Below are 21,809 nucleotides of genomic sequence, written 5' to 3' on the forward strand. Positions count from 1 at the left end.
CACTGCAGCCTTGAGCTCCTACGCTCAAATGATCCTCCCACCTCAACCTCCTGAGTAGCTGGGACTATAGGCACATGCCACCATGTCCAGCTAATTTGTTAATTTTTTAAAGATAAGAGATCTCGCTCTGTCACCCAGGCTGTAACACAGTGGCATGATCATGGCTCACTGCAGCCTCGATCTCCTGGGCTCAAGCGATCCCCCTGCCTCTGCCTCCTGAGTAGCTGGGACTACAGGCATGTGCCACCATGCCTGGCCAACATTTCCCTCTTTTCCTTACAGTTTGGAAATCACTGAATTACTAAGAATACATTATTCTTCTAAGTCTTTACTTGCTTTAGCTCTCCCTCAAGGAATAAGACAAACAACCCAGTGTACTGGGAACACTGGGAATTAACGAGGCTTTTACTTACCATATTCATATTGCTGGTGTTGAATCCGCCCAAAAGCAACATGATATTACCACAGATCTGATCGATAATCATCTGCCCACAAAGGAAAATAACAAACTGTCTGAGAAATCGGGTCTGGTACAGACATTCTTGTCTGCCAAACAATCCCTGTAAAAGTATGAAGCAAAATAGTGGTTACAACACGACAGTCAGAAAAGGGAGGCACTAATTTCAAATGAAATGTTTTAGTAAATTGGGCTGGAAGATTTTTCTACGTGCTCGGGGAATTTTCTAAGGCGACACCTACCTTGATCATCATATCTGGCAGCAACAAAAATTTGGCCCCAGGACTTTTTGCATGTTTAACAGTGGCTATGGGTGCTAAAGCAAAATACAATTTGATTTTCTGAGCCAGCTCTGGCATGGTAGAAAATGCAATAAAGCCTGTGAGAGAAGAAATATGTCAGCATGGATACTGAACATCTTAGACTTCATGAAATGTGTGTTCTACGTTCATCAAGATATTTCAGTAATTTTGTGGCTGTGTTTTAACTCTCCTGTAAAATTAAAGGTCCCAGGGGTGGGGGCAGGAAAAACTCCTTTGTGGTCTCTATCACATCCAACATATTTTCTTTCTTTTTTTGAATCGGGTCTCACTTTGTCACCCAAGGTAGAGTGCCGTGGCACAATCACAGCTCACCGCAGACTTGATCTTCTGGACTCAAGCAATCTTCTCACCTCAGCCTCCCAAGTAGCTAGGACTATAGGTACATACTACCACACCTGACTAATTTATTTTTTATTTTTTGTAGAGAAGAAATCTCACTATGTTACCTAGGCTGGTCTCAAACTCCTGGCCTCCAGTGATCCTCTCACCTCAGCCTCACATTGCTGGGGGCCATTACAGTACTGAAGATGATAAGGCCAGTCTTGGGGTGCCTGATTCCAGGCACAGCTTGTACCATATGCTCACAGTTCATCTGAGTATACAAACCTGCTTTTGTTTGAACCTACCCATGGTGGTGCCCTGTGAATAGCCGACATAATAGATCTTTTCCTGGCCCGTTTTCTGCAAAATAAAGCTTATCACTGCAGGAAGGTCAAACCTAGCCATCTCATCATAACTACAAGGGGAAAAGACAAAGTTATAGAAAAATTATAATCAGGAACAAATGAAAGCATTTCCCCAGGTTTTACAAGCATGCTCTTGCGTTGATAAACCCTAATGGCTTGTGACCATACCCTTCAGAGTGATAATCATCTTCTGTGGATATTTACTGAGCTCATCACCCACTTCCTACTGGAGGTGTCCCATTATACTGTTAGCAGGACAGCACAGGACATGCTTCATTTACAGGAAAATCTACAGATTCATTTACAGGAAAAATATTAAAGATGCTGCAGGGACCCTTGTCTGATGAGTATAAAGAGTAAGTTGAATGTCAATAGGTAATTTAAGTAAAAACATTAAACATCCTTTGTAAGAGCATGAGAGGTGCTTAGCCAAATTGACGATTCCTGGCTTAATAGTTTCCTTATTTTTTTTTCTCTTTTAATTTTTATTTTGAAATTGTGGGGTACAATTCAGGGTTAGGTATACAAATATTCATTGTGCGGGTACCCTTATTGATGAGGCGTGCCCCCCCTTCCCCAGGTGGACAGAGTGAGACTCCAACTCAAAAATAATAATAATAATACTTCAGAAGGAGATGAGACCAGGCAGTATTAAAAGATAAGAGAAACTATTTTTTTGAGTTGGAGTCTCACTCTATCGCCAAGGCTGGAGTGCAGTGGCACACTCAAGGTCACCACAGCCTGGATTTGCTGGGCTCAGGTGATCCTTTTGCCTCAGCCTTCCAAGTAGCTGGAACTACAAATGCCTGAGCTACCACGCCCGGCTAGTTTTATTTATTTATTGTAGAGATGAGGTCTTGCCAAGTTGCCCAGGCTGGTCTCGAACCCATGGGCTCAGGCAATCCTCTCATCTCGGCCTTCCAAAGTGCTGGGATTATAGGCATAAGCCACCACGCCTGGCCTGGAATACTATTATACTATTATTCCCCTACAAGAAAATGGCCCAACACTTCTCTGATTCCAGTCTCAATCACCTGACACCAACCACCATTCTCACTTAATTTGCCAGATCTAACCTACTTAGAGAGTCCAATACTCCCCATGACTTCCTCCCAAGAATTGCTAGTTAATTAAGAAAATTGGAAGATATGGTGTTAGGATAATAATTACCCAACCAAAATAAATTAACCAGATACTAGAAGCCATAGTTCTTTACCCAGTCTCTGAAAGACATCCATGTCCACCTCCACTTTCAAAATTTTCATGTACCTGAAAGCCCAGAACTCATCTTGATCTACAGAAAGGGTCTTGTGTTTTCGAGACCAGGTGTTTCCTCTACTGTTCCCCATCCACACGTCGAAACCAGCATCTGCCAGAATGAAGCCCAGGCTATTGTTTGGCAGGTTGGAAATCCAGTTACTAGCATCTCCAACCAGGCCATGCTGCAATAACACCACGGGCCTGGAACCTGAAAAAAAAAAGAGAAACTTTTAACTATACAAAATACTCTCTACTTTTCTTGTTATCCACTAATGCAGCGAGGCCTTCAAGTCAGACAAATTCATGTTCAAATCTTCATTCAGCTGTTTGCTCGTTAATTATCTTGGCCAATCACTTAGCCTTTTATTGTATCTTGATTATCTCATCTGTAAAATGGGATTTTTGTTATGATTAAAACAAAGAAACAGATGGCACACCGCTTGGCACACAAAGAAAGAATCTATAAAATGCATCTTCCATTGTTGTTTTTGTGCAATTATAATTCTTGGACTTGTTTGGGCTCTTCAGAAAATATTGGAAGTGTCCCAGGATATGGTATCGTATAATGATTAAGATATATACCATATACATAACAGACTAATGGTTAAGAGAACTTCACGTCAAAAGGGCACTCAAGCCAGCTTGAAGGAGTTCCCATTGCTCAAACGCAGGAATATTTGAACATCAAAATAATGAATTATATGCCAATGAATAAATTAAGAATGCTTGAATCCACATAGATGTCAATCAAAAAGTGAGCACACATATCACTAGGAGAGAAGGAAAAGCTCTTATTTATAGTATAGTGCCAATGAATAAATACAGAATGATAAAAATTATCAATGAATGCTAAAATCAGTGGGTGAAAGCTTGAAGGCAAACAGAATATTTATATACCCTGAAAGTATCTTCCCACAAATTATTTATTGAATACAGAGGGAAAAATACCAACTTTATAAAAACCCAGCAAATTCCTTCTTAATAAAATTACCAAAGGTAATTATCACCAATCTTAGAATAAGTCAACATCATATGCTTCAGAATATGATGTGTCATGAAGAACACGATTTCACTTTTTTGTTATTCCTGCGAGAAGTGTATAAACTGAATCACATAGTGAAAAAAAAAATGAGACAAATCAAATCAAAATATCTGTCCCAAACTCTTCAAAATGTCAAGATAGAAAAAACAAAGAAAACCTTAGGAATTATTTGTTTTTAAAGGAGACAGACATGACAATCAAATGGGGTATATGATCCTGGATTAGACTATTGACCAGGGGCAGGAAAAATGACTATGAAGTATTTTGGGACAATATTCAAAATTTTCACCTAGACTATGGATTAGATATTCATATCAATCAGTATTCATTTACTAATTTTGATAAATGTATTGCAGCTATAGAAGAGAATATCCTTGTTCTTAGGGAATACTCACTGAAGTATTTACAGGTAAATGGGAATGATGTCTCATATTTACTGTCAAATATTTTGGAAAAAGTAATGAAATATACCTATGAGATGGGGGAATGAGAGAAAGAAGTATAAAAATGGGGAAATATAAATAATTGATAAATCAGGGTAAAAGGTATATGCCAGTTCCTTGTCCTATTCCCAGAACTCTTTCATAAGTTTAAAATTATATCAAAATTAGATGTTATAAGATTATCAGTAGGGGCTAAAAAGGGTTAAAGTTTTAAAATCCTAATGTGTTAAATAAATGAAGGAATATATGTCTTTTTTTTTTTTTTTGAGTCAGAGTCTCACTCCATCGCCCAGGCTGGAGTGCAGTGGCACAATCATGGCTACCCCAGCGTCGACTGCTGGACTCTGGCGATCCTTCCGTCTCAGCTTTCCAAGAAGCCTGAACTACAGGTGTGCGCTACCACACCCAACTAATTTTTGGTTTATTATAGAGACACGGTCTCCCCAAGTTGCCCGGACTGGTCTCGAACCCTCGGGCTCAGGCAACTCACACCCTTCGGCCTTCCAAAGTGCTGGGATTACAGGCTTGAGCCACTGCACTTGGACGACCGAAAGATTAATAAAATGCTGCAGTATTAGGAGGAAAATAACCATGCCCTCGATAGGACTTGTGAGAATTAAATCAAATCATGAATGCAATGTCCATACCACAGCACCTGGCTTAGAGAAAGCCTGTAGTAAAAGAAAAAAAAAAACAGCTTTTTTGTTGCCATTGTTATTGTTCTAGCCCTCTAAAGCAAGCAACACTCTGCACTTCAGTCTCCTCATTAATAAAATAAGGATGCAATTGCCCACCCCACAAGGTGGTGGGGGGTTACATGAGATACCTCTCATTAAGCCCTCAGCATGTTGCCTGGCCTCTTACCAGATGAGTAGCTCTTGTTATTACTTTTATTAAAGGGCACCGAATTCGTATGCAGTCTCCCCGTAGGACAAAAACCTTTCTACAACAAACTCATCCGTGTCTGGACAGTCTTCACAAACTCCAACTGCCACCCATTTCATCTCTCTGGAGTAAGAATGTGTAGGTCACAGAGGACAGCGAGTACAGGGTTTGGAGAAAGGAACTCAGTGCTATTTTAGTTTTCCTTTAATGTCTAGTCATTGAGTGAATTATCCTCTTTAGCTCTCAGGGAGTTGACCTCAGTTGTGTTAACACAGGATGATCAAACCAAGGTGCTCAATGCTTCCCTTGAGAGTCTTTGGAACCTTTGGGTTGGGGTCAGCTTGGTTCTACTTAGCAGTACGTTTTGTAGTTGTGGTTCACCCAGAAAGAGGACTAGCCCATTTATATCATTTCAAACATTCTCTAGAGCCATGGCTCTTCATATAAGTTATAGCCAGCAGGTGAGTTGTGTAAGGGCTTCACTTTAAAAAGTTGTCGTTTCTGAGGATGGCCTAGCCTAGGATGGCCTGTCTCTTGATGTACATATTTGAAGTCAACTGCTATGATTTTATAAACATAAGGCTTTTATAGCCATCTATTAGATTTCGGTAAACATTTTTTTTCAGTTGTTTTTAGTGTGAATTTCATTGACCTTTTTGAAGAGATGGTGAGAAATCTTTTTTCCTTCTACCCTGGGAGATAGCCTCCTTGAAGCTAGTGGGAGCTGCAGGAACAACCTCAGACACTAGAGGGCAGTATTCAGCACCGACCGGACCAAAATGGCTGATTCCTTGAGCCCCAGATTCCTCTGGGCAATGAGAGAACAGTCTGAGTCAGATATAAGAAAACAAACTCCATCATGAGTTAGGGGCTGCAGGTGACCCTCACGCTTAGTAATTGCTGCAGTCACTCGACTGCTTGGAAGAGGTCAATGCAAGGAAAGCACTTAGCATTATACTTGGCTTGTAGAATAAACACAGGGAATTATCTGTAGTCATGACAGACAATGTAGCTGCTGCAATATAAACAGAAAGAGTATCAAAAGAAAGCCAGCCAAATAGAAAGGGGAAATGGGCATTGCCGTACCCACCCCTCTAGAACATGTGGGGGTTAGTGATAACTTTTCAATGTGTCACCAGGCTATTCATTTATTTATACAAAACTTAGACCTTCATTCTGCAAATACTTATTAGCACCTAGCATGCGCTGGGCATTCGTTTAACCATTGGATATAGCCTTAAAATAGATGAAGTCTCTGCTCCCATTGAGTTTACACTCTGGTTATGGGGAGATAGACAATAGACCATCAGGCGGCATTAGGTGTTGTGTGGAAAAGCAAGCAGTGTAAGTGGCTAGACCCCACTGCATGGTAAAGGGCTGCTGTTTTGAATAGGGTGGTCAGGGAAGGACTTCCTGATAAAGAAGACCTGGAAGAAGGGCTGGGGCAAGCTGCATAGACATCTGATGACAGAACCCAGAGGGACAACCGCAAGTTCAAAGGCATGGAACTGGGAGCATGCTGGACACAACTGTGCAGCTAATGTGAATAAAAGCTGGTTTGCAAAACAGCCAGACAAGTGCAAGCTGCAGTAAAGCAGAACCCCGCAGCTTCTTCATATCAAAGACCAAAATCATTTGTCCAGTATTTTCTGGTCCTGGTTAAGAACGTGGGCTGTCATGGCAGACAGATTTTGATTTGAGGGCAGTTTTGCAATCTGCTAGCAAGTACCAGCACAGACTTTCTGGGCAAATGACTTAACCTCTGGGAGTAGCAGTTTCTTAGGGTTACTGTGAAAATTAAATGCAAGGAAAGCACTTAGCATTATACTTGGCATGTAGAACAAACACAGGGAATTATCTGTAGTCATGACAGATAATGTAGCTGCTACAGTATAAATAGAAAGAGTATCAAAAGGAAGCCAGTCAAATAGAAAGGGAAGATGGGCATACTTTAGGAATGAAGATGAATTTTTTTTTTCTCACTCCGTCACCCAGGCTGGAGTGCAGTGGCACGCTCACGGCCACCCCAGCATCGACCCGCTGGGCTCCGGCAATCCTTCCACCTCAGCCTTCCAAGTAGCCAGAACTACAGGCGTGCGCTACCATGCTTGGCTATTTTTGTAATTTATTGTAGAGACGAGGTCTCACCAAATTGCCTGGGCTGGTCTCAAACCCTCAGGCGATCCACTCCCCTCGGCCTCCCTAGTGCTGGGATTACAGGCTGAGCCACTGAACCCGGCCTGTATCCCACATCTTTAAAATAAAAAATAAAAATAAAAAACATTTAAGATGTACATATAAAACCTGTTTTTTGTTTGTTTGTTTGTTGTTTTTTTAAAGCCCATTTGTGAACAGCCAGGCAACAACTTAAATATTTTAAGTGCTTTTTGGAATACAGAGTGTACAGGGGTGGGCACCAGGTGCCATACGGATGTTTGAATTCTTTGTGAGCAAAGGTTGCTGGGATCTGCTCAAGGAATTATCAGCAAATGTTCTAGAATATCTATATAGGAGGGGTTTGGGAAATGAGTTAAGCATTAGAAGGAGCCAAGAAATGGACTTTCTTTTAAGCATTTCTGGAAAAGCAAACACTGTATGTTTAGTTGAGATAATAGGTGAGGATGGAGTGGGATAGGGTGGTGGTGATGGAGAGTATAGGGGAACTGACACCATTCTTTGACCCCAACAATGGATCCAGGTCTGAACTAAGAACTCAGACCCTCTTCTACCCTCAAATCATACGAAGTCATGACTGTGTGGAAGATTGCCGTGTTGGGGTGACATAGGGTGAAATATACCTGTTTTCTTAAGTTTCATGACACCTTGAGGAATTCTGTTAACAGAAAGAATATACCCATCTTCGGTTGTGACTTCATAATCCTCACAGGGATAGCCTTGATGTCGGATTATTTCGCTCTATGGAAAATAAAAAACACAAATTTTTTTGAGTTTGATTTTATATCACTGTATTCTCAGTGATGCAAATGTAAGAGCAGATTCCTTGATGCTGTAAGACATGGGTAAGAAAGTTCTTGCTTTTCTCTAGATAACCACGTTACCTTGGAAGAATCATCCAAGCTTCACCACTGCTCTCTTTCTTTATCTTTAATATAGAGAATGGACTAGATGATTCTCAAAGTGCTGGCCCTGGACCAAAAACTTCAACATCATTTGGGTTAATCTGTGAGAAATACAGATTATCGGCCAGGCGTGGTGACGCAAGTCTGTAATCCCAGCACTTTGGGAGGCCAAGGTGAGGGGATTGCCTGAGCCCATGGGTTCAAGAATAGCCTGGGCTACTTGACGAGACCTCATCTCTACAATGAATCAAATTATCCAGGCATGGTAGTGTGCGCTTGCAGCTCCAGCTACTTGGAAGGCTGAGGCAGAAGGATCGCCGGAGCCCAGCAGGTTGACACTGGGGTGACTGTGAGCGTGCCATTGCTCTCCAGCCTGTGTGACAGAGTGAGACTCCAAGTTAAAAAAAAAATGCGATTATCAGGTTCCAAGCTCTTTAGAGAATTCTGATGCACTCTAATGTTTGAAAATCACTGAACCAGAACACTGATTTCAAAACCTGGATGCACATCAGAATCATCGGCACTTACACATACACAGCCTTGGGCATGCTTCAGGTTAGAGATCAGGTGGTTTTAATGCAGCCAGTGGGGCCCCAGTTCCAGGACAACTTATGAGAATCCCTGGGCCAGACATTTCCTAAGGTTCTTTCCAGTACTAAAACCACAGACTCAAGAGCACTGATTCTTAACATTTTTAGGTTAAAGTTCCCTCTGTGAATTTGAGGAGAACTATAAAAATTGATATGTACTAGGACACACAAATGCATTACTGCACACAATTTCAGGAGTTTCAGATTTCTTGTTGCCTATCTAGGAGCTCCTGGATAAGAATCCCTACTCTATACAGTTGTTACACGGAGACACTCTTTGGAAAATATGAAACTGCAAAGATCTCCAAGGCACTGTTTTGCCTACTGTCCTCACCCAGAGAAAGAGGAAACTATTTATATCAGGAGATGCTTTAAGAAGAGTAAGAGAGGAGAAAACCTGTGTCAAATGCCCAGTTTGAATATAGGGCAAAAAAGCATAGTTTTTGTTTTGTTTTGTTTTTTGAGTTGGAGTCTCACGCTGTCACCCAGGTTGGAGGCAATGACACACTGATGGCCACTGCAGCCTTGACCTGCTGGACTTAGGCAATCCTTCCACCTCAGCCTTCCAAGTAGCTGGAACTACAGATACACGGCACCACGTCCGGCTAATTTTTTTGATTTATTGTAGAGATGAGGTCTCACCAAGTTTCCCAGGCTGGTCTCGAACCCCCCAGGCTGAGGCAATCCTCTCATCTTGGCCTCCCAAAGTGCTGGGATTACAGGCTGAGCCACCATGCCCAACCTAAAAAAAACCCCAAAAATAAAAAACATAGTTTTTAAGAGAAAGACCTGGGGCGCCCACTACTTGAGGTTTAATCCTGGCTCCCACACTAAATACACAAATTAGTTGTATGATCCTGGGAAATTTTGTTAATTAAATATTTTTGGAATAGGAATAGAAATGCCCCTATTCCTCAGTTTATTCATCTGTAAATTATGATAGCAGTGGTTTATACTCCATGGAATTTTTGCAAAGGCTGTAAAAAGATAATGCACATATAACACTAACTGTAATGCCCGGAACTGGCTCCCACTGTAATTAAAACCAGTTAACCAAGCTCCTATATAGGCAACAATGCAGTGGTGTGTGTGTGTGTGTGTGTGTGTGTGGGAATACAGCGGGGTGTGTGTGTGTGTGTGTGTGTGTACACGCACCATATGTGTGTGTGTGTGTGTGTGTGTGTGTGGCATCATTGTATATTTAACCTTAAAACATTTATAGACCAGTAGTTCTCATATCTTAGCATGCACCACATTAATTAGAGGGCTTGTTAAAACCCAAATTGCTGGACTCCACTTTCAGAGGCTTAGCTATAGTAGATCTGGGTTTAACCCAAAGAATGGCATGTCTATCAAGTTTTCAGGTGATACAGAAGTTGTTGATCTCAGCACTATCCTTTAAGAACCACTACTGTAGACTATTTGGAGAGATATGATGAGTATGTGGACATGAGAATGGAGGAAATTTGATATGTGTTTATTGAGAGGATACATGTAATATATCAGTGAAGGAAGGAGCAAAGCATTTCTGAGCAGGGAAAGAAAGCACCATGAGCAGAGCTAGTCAAGTAGGGTCTTAGAAAGAAAAATTTGAACGGGGGTTTGACAATTGAGTGAGAATTACCCAAAAGAGCAGAGGAGGCAGGGCTAGGGGTATAGACACCCCCAAAAGAAAAAATACCACAACTGTAGTGAATACTGTCTACAAGTAACAGATGGGCAACACACTATACTTGGTAGAAGTGTTTGTACAGAATAATAGTAAGACATAAATTGGTGGACAGAATCATACAGGCCCAAAGTATTCAAAAGGATAAAGTTGGCCGGGTTCTAAGGCTCAGCCTGTAATCCTAGCACTTTGGGAGGCTGAGGCTAGTGGATTGCCTGAGCTCGCGGGTTTGGGACTAGCCCAGGCAACTTGATGAGACCTTCTCTCTACAATAAATAAAAAAATAGCCAGGCGTGATAGCACACGCCTGTAGTTCCGGCTACTTGGAAGGCTGAGACAGAAGGATCGCCAGAGCCCAGCAGATTGATGCTGGGGTGGCCATGAGTGTGCCACTGCACTCCAATCTGTGCAACAGAGTGAGACTCCAACAAAAAAAAAATGGGTTAAAGTATTACCATGAAATTTAAAATTTGTATAACCATTTTTGAGGGAAGTTCTTCAAAATATATGTTTTAGAACTACTAATATTTAACCTTTTAAAAGCTTTTTATTTTATTTTTTAAAGATGTGGGGGTACATACATAATGGACATTTGGATACCTAACCCTGAATTTTTTATTTTAAAGCTGTGGGGTACAATTCAGGGTTAGGTATACAAGTGTTCATTATGCAGGTACCTTTGTTGATAAGGTGTGCCCTCCGCCCGGCAGTTTCCTACTACTGCCAGTCTCACCCCCCTCCCCAGGCAGTTTAACTTTTTAACTTTATTGTAAATTGGCAAATTGCAAATGTATTTAATATTTTTAAAAATTTAATTGTCCATTCTTGAGAACATAACTTCAGGAACAAATCAGAGATGTGTATCAAAACAGACCTGTAAGGTTACTTTTTGCAGTGTTGTTTATAACAGTATAAAATTCTACTGGGGAACAGTTTCAATAAATATTGTGGTGGACACTGAGAAACTTCTCTAGATCTTCCTTCAGTGAGGGACTTTCCCTCTCTACTGAAAGTGCTGTCAGCAGAGAGCCCTTGGCTGTAACCTGCTTTAGGGGAGGCCTCAGCTGTAGAGAGCCACCTCCTCTAAGTTCACATCCCTTCCTGCCACTTCCAATGACTGACAGAGGTCTAAAGGCCTGGTTGTCTCAGCCCAACTTCTGGCAACTCTGAAGGGCTGTTTTGGCTTCACATCCCCTATGAGGAGGGCAGAGACTGCCCTGGAGTCTGCATCACAACTTGGTTTCTCCTTTCCCTCATTCTTGCTTGCCCTCCTTCTGTTCCACAGGTGCTGATCCTCAGGGGTCTTCTTAATAAATATCCTGCATATAAGTTCTGCCTCAGAGCCTATCCAACCTGGGACAAATATTTATCTAAAAAAAAAAAAGTAATACAGAAAGTGGAAATAGTGTTACAGAAGGCTTATTTAAAACCTTGGGAGGTCCAGGCAAGGTGGCTCACACCTATAATTCCAGCACTTTGGGAGGCCGAGGTGAGAGGACTGCCTGGGCCCACGAGTTTGAGACCAGCCTGGGCAACTTGGCGAGACCTCATCTCTATAATAAATCAAAAAATTAGCTGGGTGTGATGATGCATGCCTGTAGTTTCATCTACTTGGAAGACTGAGGCAGAATGATCACCTGAACCCAGCATGCTGAAGATGCAGTAGCCGTGTGCGTGCCACTGCACTCCAACCTGAGCAACAGAGTGAGACTCCAACCCAAAGCAACAATGACAACAACAACAAAAAACGAAAAACAACAAAAAATAAACCCTTGGGAAATTCTTCATGATATGTACTGTTAAGGAGAAAAAAATGAAAAGACAGTATATTATGCATGATATTCTTTTTTTTGGAAAACAGAAAAAGTCATAGATTTAGAAGGAGGATAGAGACATATGACAAAATGGTTAGTTCTGGATACAGGGTATATTGGTGAACCATTGTCCTCGCCCATGAATTTTTTTTCAGGTTTTCTATAATGAACCCATATTACTTTTGTAATAGAAAAAAGATCAGTGTTTAAATGACCAACCAAATATAGGCTACTTTCAGCTCCTTGAATCTGGCATGTTCTTACCTGCTCCCATTGTCCCGTGTGCTGACCTCTGGGCCATCATCCTCTCTAGCAACTCCTGTTCATTTATCAGACTTCAGGCTAAGACACCTTTCTTCAGAAAAACTTTCCTAAGCTTCCTGGATTGTTCCCCCTGTTTAATGTTTCTTTCTTTGATGATATTACTCTTGTAATTTGTAATTGAGTGTATGTCCTTCCTGCTGGACTGTAAGCTTTCTATATATACATATAAAGCCAGTTGTATCCCAAAGTACAGGATAAGCCATATTCCATATTTATCAGTTTTCAGAGTCAAATCAGTTGGAACTCTCAGCTACTTTTAGTCTATATTGTTGCATTTACACCAATAATGATATGAAGTTCCTATTTTACTTTGCCTTTTCAGGCATATCCACTCAATGAAGGAGCCCAGTTAATGGATTTCAGTCTTCAGGCTCCTGAAGTCCCAACAGTATGGAGGTGCTGTGCACATCCAGTAGTCAGGGCCTGGGAAGAGTGTCTCTGTCTGCAGCTGAAGAGATTCCCTCTACCTCAAAACCAGAGAAATTTGTGTGGAACTATCTCTAGGCCAGAAGGGTGGCTTCTGAGGCTCTATACCACGTGCCAACTATCTGGACAACCCATCGAAAGACGGCCAATCATTGAGATGGTCAGAAGATACCTGGTATTTAGCACGGTGCAGATTCAGGGTATTTCTATGGCCTGTGAGAGTTTTAGAACCCACATAAGGTAGCTTCCGTAAAAAGGGTTATAAACCTATATAAGCATATGTTAAAGTTCTACTTTCTGCGCATTATTAGGTAAGTCTACGGAGCATGGGCACGACACACAATCATCTTACTCATCTGGAAGTAACCTCTCCTCCTCAGCTGGGAGGGTTTATTGTATAGTGGTTATAATTAGGTGGTTTGTGTTAGGCGGGCCTGAATTTAAATTGTAGCTCTGCCATACACCAGTGACTTGTTCAACTCGTTCAACTTCTTTAATCTCAGTTTGTTGATCTGAAACATGTGAATGATCATATCTACTGCAGAGGACAGTGAAGTTGGAATAAAATAGTATCTCTGCAGCTTTTATCATAATGCCTACTATGAGATAAGTGTTACTCTTTGGTGGCCATTACAAAAACCCAGCTTAGAATTTGTAAGAGTGCCCCCTGCCAGTTCTCTAGGAGACCTAAAGAGACATATTTGTGCATTTTACTCATAGAAGGCTCTCTCTAGCACTCACTCAGAGTCTTTTTTAATGGCAGAGTTATCAGTCCAGAAGAGGATAAAAAGAGTAGACTAGAATGGTACAGCATGCTGCTAGAAGTGGGTGCCCTCATAGCAAGATGTGAGGGCTGACACCTTTCAACAGTGGAGAAAGTGAAAAAAAGAATAAAAAGCACAGACACAATGGAAATAATTAACCCCCAATACATCAATTATTTCTCTGCCTATAGAATGAACCTAAGAATCTGAGGACAAGTTAAATTGTTTTAGAAGCCAAAAGGGATTAAGTCATTCAAGGAGAACCCAGGTCCACAGACCCCCTAGTTTAGCATTCTTTCAGGAATATATGTTACTCTATCACTATGCTCTTCTCACATGAATTATCATCACATATAAATGTAATACATGATGTAGATAGTACACAGATGCAAACATTAACATGGAAAATCCCAACTTACAACATTCATGAATGCTTCTGGATCCACAGCTTTAGTTGGCATACGTCCCGAATTCACATCTCTTTGGAATAAATGCGCCACCAGAATCAGAAGCCACATCTCCACTCTGTGTGAAACAATCCACTTTCTTGACAAGCTTTCTGACATGGTCCAACATCTGCATTAAATTTTTTTCTGGCAACATAAAAACGAATTCTAAAGTCAGAAGAGGGATCTGTAGGCTTAAAAACAAGTCTTTCACATGTTTTATCCAGCTAAAATTCCTTCTCCAAATTCTGAAGCAACTTAAGCAAGCTTAGTTTACCAGAATGGAAGAACATAAAGTCGGCTGGAAACATTGGCTAGGATGTCCCAATACCATCTGGCTCCTCCTGTGCCTCCCTTACACAAGGTGTGAGCACCAACCCTTCCACCTGAGGTGTGTAGAACTTTCTTTGATGTAACCTGGAGTTTCATGCATGTGATCCACCCCATAAAAATCTCTATTCTTCATCCTCAAGTAACAAGGACTACAGGGAACATCTTTCCTTCCATTCCTAGTTTTTTATCTTTCTTTGGTAGATAGCAAGATAGGGAGTCTGCAGAAAACATTGCAAGTTTCTGAAGTCACATTCTGAGGCTTCAATGATCGCTGTCCCTTGGTTGAAGATAAATGCAGTGATAAGCACTTCTATTTAAAATGCCAAAACTTTAAAGGATGTTTTCTGTTTTTAGTGATGATGGAGAACATTGATTGGAAGAAAATGAATCTTCCACGTGTAGCCCCTTTCTGTCTAGTTCAACTAAATAGATACACACACAATTTTTACTTTGGGTTATAAACACTAGTTAATTACAGAGAGTTTGCTTAGATGGATCTCAAGTAATTAAATCATTTGCAATAATTGAAATAATGAGTTCCATTTTCATAAACTAAACGCCCCAGTTAAATTGACTGTGAGGTATGTGAGCAGCTCCTTAGTTTACAAATAATTGGGCCGGCTAGGAAAGTAGATTTATCAGTCTGTTGAAGTAAAGCATATGTTAGAAGTTAGGGAAAAGAAAATGTTACTTAAAGTATTTCTCTACCATGACATGAACCTTCCTGGCTGAGCTAAAGCAGCCACACTAATATGCAGACTTTTGGAATGTGGTGGGTGAAGGAGACAGCCACTGAAACGGGAAAGACGAGTCTGTGAGAACCTGTCTGTTCACATGACTCAGCCTCAACTACTCAGGGCTGGTTGGATGGGTGTGAAGTGGTGAGCCTGCGTCCTTATCTGGACCAATGTGAATGTCCCACAAGTGACTGATCTGATGCTCGCCAGAGGAACCCTTTTATTTGTGTGAAACAACCCCATTCTCTTGAGACGATTTCTGACATGGTCTGACAGCTGTATTTATTTGTTCCTGGCCATATGACAACTAATTCTAAAGTCATAAGAAGGATCTGTAGGTTTAAAAATGAGTCAGAGAGCAGAGAGAGCACTTGTTCAGCATTCTGCAGAGCCCCAAACCCTCAGCACCCACCAAGCCCGCTCTGAAGTTGGGCAAAAGGGAATTTCAGAGAAGAACGATGGTTCCTACTGCTGACATTTTAGAGTTTTAAAATGGTATACAGCCAGAAAAAAAAGAAAAGAAAAGAAAATATCATTCAGCTTTCAGTTTTAGGAATGTGAAGCCATGTTAGGCTACGTGTCCAACATTGTCTAGCTTGTGTCAAGGCCAGAACTAAAATTAAGATGTTTTAATTCACTGTTTAGTATGATGACCACATGAGGGAAAATGCAACATTTCGATGTCCTGTTCTCCATCAAAGATGAAACCTCACCTACTATCAGGAAGCAGTCAAGTAGATCTCTATAAACTGTCTCTTTAAAAAATTCTCTTCTGGATTTAAAATTCAGAATGATTCTCAATGATTTAATTATAATTTAACAGACACAATCTACTCACATTTACTTAAATATATTCAAGTAAGATCAACTCCTACGTTGGATTGACATACTTGTGAATACTGTAGAGACCTATTAAGATGATAATTGGTGACAATTAACTGATTAGTTCAGAAAAAAATTCTATGTTTTTGGTGATAGAACTATTTCCTTTCCCATCTCAAACCTCCCCCTTCCTCCAGATGGTTTTGTCAAACCTTTTGCAATTGCAGCCTTTTTGGATACAGAGCATAATGCAGAGAAACACAGTTCATTTTGACTCTCAAGTTCTCTAGTGAATTTGTGAGCCCTTAACTGTCTTTTTAAAAGCAGGAAAAGTCCCATCTCAAGTCAGCTCAAAGAGCTACCTTTTGAGCATATGTTAAATAAGTACAGTTCTCTCCCATCGGAGAATTTTTCTAATGCACTTATCTCCTTAGCATCCCAAAGCCTATAGAGTGCACCAGAAGCATTATAAAAGAGAGACGGGAGTCCCAGTGTGCCAGTGTGACTTCCATCTTGGAGTTTCTTATCTTGAAAGATTTATCTTTAGAGGCTTCTATCAAGGAACTCCAATAGAAATTCATTTTAAAAGGAGTTTTATCGTATCAATATATAAAAGAAGTAAAATTTGAAGTACCTTTACTTCTTAAAACTAAGAAAATGGAACTCCCCTAGTTAATGTCCACTATCTATAAATCAGTCAAATATCAAAACACAGAAAACCAACAGGTCAAATAAGAGAAAGGTTAAGGAAAATCTTTTTAAGAAAAAGAATAAAGGGAATAAAGAATCAACCTGTGTGGCCAGGCTCAGTGGCTCAGCCTGTAATCCTAGCAGTTTAAAAGGCCAAGGCGAGTAGATTGCCTGAGCCCACAGATTTGAGATCGGCCTGGGCAACTTGGTGAGAAACCGTCTCTATAAAAAAACAAAAACAAAAAAATTAGTCAGGCGTGGTAGTGCGCACCTGTAGTTCCAGTTACTTGGAAGGCTGAGGCAGAAGGATCCCAGAGCCCAGCAGGTCAATGCTGGGGTGGCCATGAGCGTGCCACGGCACTCCAGCCAGGGTGACGAAGACTCAAACTCAAAAAAAAACAAAAAGAAAAATCAACCTGTGACTCTATCTATTGATATATGACTTATAAAAACTGTAACAGTTAAAAACCAACCAGGAAGGCTGGACGCATTGGCTCACACCTGTAATCCCAGTACTTTGGGAGGCCTAGGTGAGAGGATTGCTTGAACCCAGGAGTTCGAGACCCACCTAGGCAACATAGTGAGACCTCATCACTACAAAACAATAAAAAAGTTAGCTGGATGTGGCGGTGTGTGCCTGTAGTCCCTGCTACTTGGGATGCTGAGGTGGGAGGATTGCCTGAGCCCAGGAGGTCAAGGCTGTGGTTAGCTCTAATCATGCCATTGCACTATAGCTTGAATTACAGAGTGTGACTTTGACTTAAAAAGCAAACAAATAAGCCAAAAAATCCCAACCAACTAAATAAAACTGTACAAAATAATAGTACAAGAATAAGGAAAACCCCCACAAATCTGTGAAACTATAAAAATGGAAATATTACCTAACCTGAAGAAAAAAGGCAGGAGAAAAGAATACTGTCAAGATTGGCCTCAGAAACTTCCACCGTTTAGTCAAGGTACCCGGTAAAGCTCACCTCAAATCAGCTTAGTAAGTACCTTTTACATTTCATTTGAGCCAAGGCATGTAGAAAAATAACACGGACATTCTTCTTTCAGATATGAGGTTTAACTATCAAGGACTAACTCTATTTTGACAAGAAAAATGATTGCTTTCAAAAATTAATGACATTTAAAAAAATATTTGTAGTAGTATGCATGCACTGAAATACATTTTTTAACACTTATTTGGTTTTAGAATGAGTATAAAGATAAAAGTTCATGCAATTGTTCTTCAATATGTCTAAGTTACATATTATTTTGGGAAGTTGATAAAAACTAGACAATTTCCTCACATAAAATATACATATGCATTTCTACGCAAAATTTCCTAACTTTTCAAGGGTCTCATGGTCCCCTTGCTTCCCTTCTATGGAACCCTCGGCTCCATGGATAAACTCAGACCAAGCACCAGAGGTGAAAGGCACTGCTAATCCAATCTACGGTCAACATGCATCTCAAGGACAATGAACAGTTATTGAACTTTGCTACTTGGGCCTCAGATTGGTGATTTTCAACCGGTGTGAGGTCTAAAACTCTAATGATACCAGCTTAGTGTGTTAAATAATGTACACATCTATACATCATTAATTACAGTGAATGAAATTCAGTTTTGCTTTGATGATTTTATGAGGCCATTTACGGCTGTTAAAGACACTTTAGACGTAACAGAAACTGAGTGGGAATGAGAATGATAGAGTTGCAGAACTGAATCTGGAAGCCCAAGCAATGCCTTCTCTGGAGCAGATTTCTACTGAGCAGGGGTGAGTACTCAGGTTGTTCCATGGGTTGACACAGTATTCCCTTTGCTTTACTTCCATGCTCACCAAGCAGCTTTTTGGGTTATAAGAAATGGGTCACTTGTTTTTCCAGGTAATTTGGGAAACTAGGAATAAGCTACATTGGAACAGGGACTTAAAGCCTTTTGGCCACTGTGCTAGGAATAGCCTCCCTGTAAACAATTCCATTGCTATGGTGACTTCTATGCTGAAATCACTAAACTGTCTTTGGGTATGATGAAAATGTTCATTGAGTGCTTATTATCTTGTGAGGGGTGGGAGACACTAGAAGGATGCCCACCATTTGACCCCATGTAGTAATATGCCACTCTCTGCCCAGTCACACTACTGACTTGTCTTCTATTTTAAACCTGAACCTGATCGGCTTTCTGAGAGGGTCTGTATCTGAGAATGTTGTTCTTGTTATTCACCCAGGTGGCCACTCTTCTCCATTTGCCTGACTCAGATTGTGAAGTTTTAGTTCCAGAGTGAGGCTGTGTGTTTTACCTCTACTTAACAATCTCCCGGATGCCCCTCTGTTAGTTATTGTTCCTTTTCTGCAACTTTGTGCTCTTGTAGGCATCGGGCTCCTCGTACAAGAATTCTTTCTTGCTGTTTGTCATACAGATCTCACAGACTATGGGCATGCATTGGGTCACATCCATAGTACCATTCTGACTCTTGTATCCTCACTTACTTCGAGATTTGTAGAAGCTCTGAAATGTCCCTCAGGGGGACCCACCTGGTGTCTCACAGTGTTCACAAGCAAGCTCATGCCTGTGGACATCGCTGCTGAGCACATGCCTTTAATCTGGGTCTGCAAAGTAGTCCTGTCTCCTGCTGGGCTCATGTCTTCCTTTCTTCCCCAGGAGTCTGCTGTCTCCAGACAGACACATGCTAGAAATGCCCTGTGTGTGTGATCCCCTATCCCTGTCACAAAGCAATCACTGGAACATCTGAGATGTCAAAACTGCATGGGAGATTCTCCTCTGTTTGAGTTACAGATGAGAGAGCTTTCTTTCTTCTTTTTTTTAATGGATTTTTTTTTTTTTTTTTGAGTAGGAGTCTCACTCTGTCACCCAGGCTGGAGGGCAGTGGCACACTCACAGCCACCGCAGTCTCGACCTGCTACGACGATCCTTCTGCTTCAGACTTCCAAGTAACCAGAACTACAGGCGCGTGCTACCATGCCTGGCTAATTTTTGATTTATTGTAGAGATGAGGTCTCACCAAGTCGCCCGGGCTGGTCTCGAACTTGTGGGCACAGGCAATCCTCTCACCTCAGCCTACCAAAGTACTGGGATCATAGACGTGAGCCACCGTGTTCTTCCAAGAGCTTTCAAGTTAGTGCTGCTGTCCCCAGTGTTGAACTGAGTTTTATTTTATTTTTTTAAATCTTGGTATACCAGTGTCTCACAGCTGAACTGAATTTTATGAAAGCAATTCTTTCAGGTTTTATAAACCACAACCTTGAGTCTAGTTGGGGTTGTGCCACAGAACCAATCTAAAAGTCAGAGTCAATGCTTTTGTCAGAATCACTTTATGATCGTGACCAAAAGTTTTGTATGGAGTCAAGTTCATACCCCACTCCTTCTCTTGGCATAAGCTACCTCACAGAAAACCTGAGTCTTTAGATAAATGGGAGTTTGGCTTATCTGCCCTCTTTATTTGTCAGACATGCCTTAGTATGAACTTAGTTAGACTCTAATCAATCAACGTGTGATGGTTCTTCATACATTGTACTCCAGTGTTGAAATATTGCAAACCATTCCACATTAAAGTAAGCAAACAACCTTATCTCTGACTTCCAGTGTTGGCCAAGGAATTGCTCAAATACCTACCATCTTAAGTTTCAAGTTCTTTTTTTGTTTGTCAAGGTCTAGCGAGTTGCAAACAGTTTTTACACTATTTGGGGTATGCAGTGATTAAGATGGACTGTGAAGTCAGAAAGATTGTTCTATTTGCTACATATGTGACTTTGGGCAACTTTCCTGCCTTTGCTGAACCTGTGTCCTCATTTCCAAGACTCCCTCTTAGGGTTGCTGCAAGAGTTCAATGAGATATAAATGCAGGCCTGGTGTGATATAAGCACCCATCACATGTCGGCAATTTTACTCCAGGCAGGTCGTGATGGCTCTGCTGCTGGACAGATGCTCCTCCACCATGGCTTCCTGTTCTCTCCCAAAATTTATCAAACAACCAGTATGAATCCTGGCTCCATCCCTCTCTGAGCCAGTGACCTTGGTCAGACCACCTGAACTTTCAGAGCATCAGTTAATCTAACATTAAAATAAGATGTTATGAGGAGCCACAAAGAAATCTACACAACATGGAAGCAGAATACAGCAGGTGCTTAATTAATTGTAATCCCATTCCCCTTTTCTTTTCCTTCTTGAGGGAACCTGTGGTTTGGACAGCCTTGGTGGCTTAAATTTTCAAATTTATTTCTAAACCAGGTTTAAGTCATAGTGTGCTAGGACAGAAATACTAGTTTTCAGATATCATTCAGTTTGACCTCCTCATATTATTTATTTTAAAATTGTACAATATGAAATTATATAATTTAATAAAAATTATAGAATACAGACTTGTGGTAAAACTTCAACACTATAAAATACATAGAATAAAATATACATCCTACTTTTCTTCTTGAAATTAATTCCTATTAGTAGTTTAATGTATGTTCTTCAAGCCTTTTTTGTATTTAAATATGCACATAATTATACACACACAGATAAACATATATAACTTTAATTATATAAATAGATTATAAAACTATATGTGCATGTTTACATGTTTATAGATAGCTCTGAAGCTTTCTGTCATACAAATCCTTTTACTTTGGTATTTTAATATAACTCATTTTGTTTAACTACTACCTAAAACCACCTTATATGGATGTATCCAGGTTTGATGACTTACCAACCCCTAGTCTGCTTGCAATGTTTAGTTGTTAAAAACAATACTGTAGCAAGTATCCTTGTACATACATATTGTATACACATATGAGCATATCTTTATCATATGAGTTAGACCTATATGTAGAACACTGGGTGAGATGTTATGCACAGTCTACATTTTGACAGTTACTGCTGAGTTGCCTCTCCCCACACCTCCTGCCAAAGATTGAACCAATATAACTTTTCATAATAAGGCTCTACCATGGCTATTTCTTCACCCTTCCCTTCACCAGTTCTATGCTTCACAAACCTTTGCAATTTTGCCAAATAGGCTCAAGATATT

General features: G+C 40.6%; 1 protein-coding gene across 3 annotated transcripts in view; it reads right to left on the reverse strand.

The window, feature by feature from the left end:
- The window catches only part of LIPM (lipase family member M), a 35,300-nt gene that overhangs the window by 7,182 nt on the left and 6,309 nt on the right, over nt 1-21,809 (reverse strand). For 2 of the 3 annotated variants that reach the window (XM_008058187.1, XM_008058186.1), the window contains exons 2-7: nt 14,183-14,356; nt 7,895-8,012; nt 2,736-2,934; nt 1,407-1,516; nt 700-836; nt 414-560 (exon numbers count right to left, since the gene is read on the reverse strand). In XM_008058187.1, the coding sequence (XP_008056378.1) occupies nt 414-560; nt 700-836; nt 1,407-1,516; nt 2,736-2,934; nt 7,895-8,012; nt 14,183-14,329 (858 nt within the window). In that variant the 5' untranslated portion in view covers nt 14,330-14,356. Of the gene's footprint in view, nt 1-413; nt 561-699; nt 837-1,406; nt 1,517-2,735; nt 2,935-7,894; nt 8,013-14,182; nt 14,508-21,809 lie in introns of those variants that run through there. The other variant, XM_021712413.1, reaches the window with a different exon arrangement.

The sequence above is a fragment of the Carlito syrichta genome, unplaced genomic scaffold (assembly GCF_000164805.1).
Source record: "Carlito syrichta isolate Samal-C Ts95f unplaced genomic scaffold, Tarsius_syrichta-2.0.1 Scaffold303242, whole genome shotgun sequence".
In the NCBI taxonomy this organism is placed as follows: Eukaryota; Metazoa; Chordata; class Mammalia; order Primates; family Tarsiidae; genus Carlito; species Carlito syrichta.